We start from the raw sequence: 3885 nt of genomic DNA on the forward strand, positions 1-3885 counted from the left end.
TGATCAAGCATTACATATATTAATTTTTAATAATTTTATTTAATATTTAATTAAATCGGTTGAATTCCGGTTGAACTCCAGTTAGATTATTAAACCAATAAATTAGTTATCTTACCGGTTCATTAACCGGTTCGGTTCTCACAACCTTGATTAAAAGATATTTCAGTGTAGATTGATAGTAAAGTGCTTTTATTAAGGTAGATTTATTAGTGATAATATTTTAATTACTCATCAATTTATTATGCATTACCTTAGGAATAAAAGGTTTGGTGATAATAAAGATATTGCTTTGAAGTTAAATACGAGAAAAACTTATGATAAAGTTGAATAAAGTTGTGTGGAATGCTATGAAGTACAGATACTTCATTGAGTTGTTGTGTCTGTGTGTCAGACATATTTTGGATATGATATTTATCGATATTCGTTCAACAGCATATTTGTCGTGTCCAACCGTGTATTAATAAAAAATAAAAAAATTTAGATACACTTGAACACACTTAAATATCATCACGTGTCAGCATGTCCAATTTTATTTTTAATATATATTCTTAAAATGAGTTTAGAAATAATATATATTATTATTTATTAAAAAAATATTTTAAAAGTGTGCCTATGTGTTTTGTATCATATTATATTCCGTACTTATATCAATATCTGTGCATCATAAGTGGGATGTAACAGAATAAATGGATGGACAAAGTAAAAAAATGTGTGATGATAGTGTTATGGGCTTATGGCTATTTCAAGGGGACCTCCTCATTCCCAATGTTATTTTGTTTTTTTTTTTTGTTTTTTGTGCCAAAGGTTTATACTATGTCATAAATTAAAAATCATCTAATGAATTTATGAAATAAAAAATGAAAGAAATTATTTTATAAACTAAGATTTACGTTTTTTAACTTTAGTGGCTAAAATAAGTTATAAACGACTAAAAAATTTAAGATCACTTTAAATTACTTACAATAATAACATATTAGTGACATATAAATAAATTATGTTATAACACATGATACTAAAATGACACATGGACAAATCGTATTATGACATATAATATTATTATCCACACGTTAATATGTCATGTGACATTAATAAATACTTTTTTATTTCATTAAATATTGTTCGGACATGTGACACTAATTTTTTATAGTAACAATCAACATACTACATTAATATGACGTTAACAAAAATATTTATAGAGCTAATGTGAATTATAGAATGAAAATTCAGTGTAAAAATTGAGATAATTAAAAATTTAAGGATTGATTTAAAATTCGAGGCTAATTTCAAGAGTCCATTTATTGATTAACTAAAGTTCTAACTAAAAAATTGAGTGATTAATAAATCCAACTCATTCAACATAATAAGGTAAGATTAAATGTCTTAACATCCGTGTTTTATTGAATACAAGCTTCATTTAATAGTTTCTTTCTTCTTTTAGTGTTTAGTGTTGTTGGTTAATTACATTTTATATTTTTACTTTATTTATTATTAGCTCAATCAAATTCTATTATCCAAATGATAGTTGAAAAAGTATTTTGATATTTGACAACTTTTTGTGAAACGAATCTTTTACTCATCAATTTTATTAGTTAAAATGGCTAATGCACTTATTATTTTTAGTGTTATATTTAGAGTAGGTCACTCTTTCATCAATTATATTTTCTTTTTTTAATTCTACAGAATCAACATCTTCTGTAGTTTTATATTATTATTTCTTTTTATGACAAGTCTATATATCTAGAACATGGGTAAAAGGCTAAATGGCATGAGATCATTGAGGAGAAACTACACCAAAAGGAGTAAATATTCTCTTCAAACTCAAGGAACTTTCTTTAATGATTCAACCACAAATTCACCATGCAAGAACAATTAACTTGCATTTATTTCAGAATTACTTAAGTACATGATAATAAAATAACCAACTTAATTAACCTCAATACCCACTAGCTAGCTAGGCCACAATTATATGATACATCATACTAATGATTGAAAATCTTGGACACAGATTCATCACTAACATGCAATGCTGCTGCAAAACTCTTCTGCCTTGTGTCTGGATATATGACCGGTGGATGGATGGATGATAGAATATTGAAACCAATAAACAATTCAACGAATCAACATTTGAGTTTTGATGATGATGCCACTATCCTTCATCTCACAAGGGACCAATCATAGGCCAAAGCCTGTGTCTCATTCAAGTAATTTCCAGTTAGCTCTAAGAGTTAATTGTTATTCTTATGTAGATTATTATTATTACTATTATTTCTTAATGTGGCACCTATATGAACTCACCTATTAAGCATTTAAAACTGCATCACTTGCTGACTTGAATGTGATGTTAACATTCACTTGGTCTGGAGACAAAACAAATCAAATTTTAGACATGAATTGAAAATTGAAAATGTATAATATAGCTATGGATAGACTACTAATATATATTACCATTATTGAAAATGTTAACATTATTCTACTTACTTAAGGGTGTTCTTTGTACAAAGAAGCAAGCACCAATGACAACGTAGCACAAAAGAAGAATAAGCCCTTTCATGTAGTGAGATGTACCATCCTATGAAAAACAGGAGGATGGAGATTTTGTCAATGCCTTAAATTTCATTTAGAGATTGAATTAAAATTCAAAGTCAAAATATGTAGTTTTTGTAAATGAAATATGATTTCATCATTTGAAAGAGTATAAATCCTAATAGATATATCTTTATTCCATGATAATAAAAGAGTATATTTGGTTCAATATATCATATAGAAATAATTAAATACTTCAAACATTTTAAGAAAGAAATTAAACTAAAAAAAAAATTAAACCAAAAAAAAAAAAAAAACCTTCACCACATATACCTGTAAAGTAAAGGATGTGGCTATTATTGCCAAAGCAAGAGAACCGGTTTCTAGGAGGTTGAAGTTTAGATCCATTTTAACACCCATTATCCAAGCAACCAGTACACATAGAGGAACCTATATATATATATTAATTTATAGCATTAGTCTTATTTTTTCATTGCTCAAAAAATATATACAATGCTAATAGGATGTGTCCATTTTCAAATTTCAGAATAGAGTTCTTATTACCGCAAACATGCCAATTTGCGTGGCAGAACCTAATGCAACACCCAACGTGATATCCTACAGTCACAAAAATACAGATTTTCAATATAACTCTATGTGAAATAATAATAATAATAATAAAGTTTTAAATCTATAATATTTACCAGCTTGTTCTTGAAAGCAAATATGATTGCTCCTGCATGTTCAGCTGCATTGCCAACAATTGGTAGCAAAATTATGCTGAGAAAGCTTACAGAGAGACCCCATGACTCTGATGCTTCCTGTAATTATTAATATTCACATTAATTGGGCATCACACTAAAATATAAGGATCTTTTGAAAATATTTTCTCCTCTATTACCAAAAACTTTTTAACACAAATACTACGTGACTGATTTTGTAACTGAATTTTTGGTATGCAGGTAGCATTTGTTTTTTAATGTGCCAAAAATCACTGAAAAAGAAAATGCAATAGCCAATTGTATGTTACCTCAATTGTGTCCACCACATATTCAGATAACAAGGCAATGAAGACAGTCATCCCAGCCAGCCATGCAACACCACTCCACACTCCAATAACAGCTTCTTCATCATCTGAACCATTCTCACCATCTCCATCCTCCTGAACCAATAATAATGAATTAATCAAATTAAATTATTATTCATTATTAGTTCAGGTAATTAATTATTAATTGAGCTTACATCTTCAGCTTCAAACAATGTCCTGTGTGTCCACAGCTGAAAGATAAGGTAAGCAAAATATGCAACCAACATGGTAATGCTGGCGGCCCTCGACAAGTACAGCGATGAGTCCGCGGCCGC

At 28.6% G+C, this 3885-nt stretch overlaps 1 protein-coding gene across 1 annotated transcript in view; it reads right to left on the minus strand.

Moving 5' to 3' along the window:
* Positions 1–1861: 1861 nt before the first annotated feature.
* LOC107484900 (vacuolar cation/proton exchanger 3) overlaps positions 1862–3885 on the minus strand; it is a gene marked incomplete in the record, with an annotated part of 5262 nt that continues 3238 nt past the window's right edge. Inside the window, 8 exon segments of the mRNA XM_016105458.3 lie at positions 1862–2186; positions 2296–2357; positions 2479–2569; positions 2857–2973; positions 3088–3141; positions 3228–3344; positions 3554–3685; positions 3766–3876. Coding sequence (XP_015960944.1) covers positions 2299–2357; positions 2479–2569; positions 2857–2973; positions 3088–3141; positions 3228–3344; positions 3554–3685; positions 3766–3876 — 681 coding nt within the window.

The sequence above is a fragment of the Arachis duranensis genome, chromosome 4 (genome assembly GCF_000817695.3).
Source record: "Arachis duranensis cultivar V14167 chromosome 4, aradu.V14167.gnm2.J7QH, whole genome shotgun sequence".
Lineage (NCBI taxonomy): Eukaryota > Viridiplantae > Streptophyta > Magnoliopsida > Fabales > Fabaceae > Arachis > Arachis duranensis.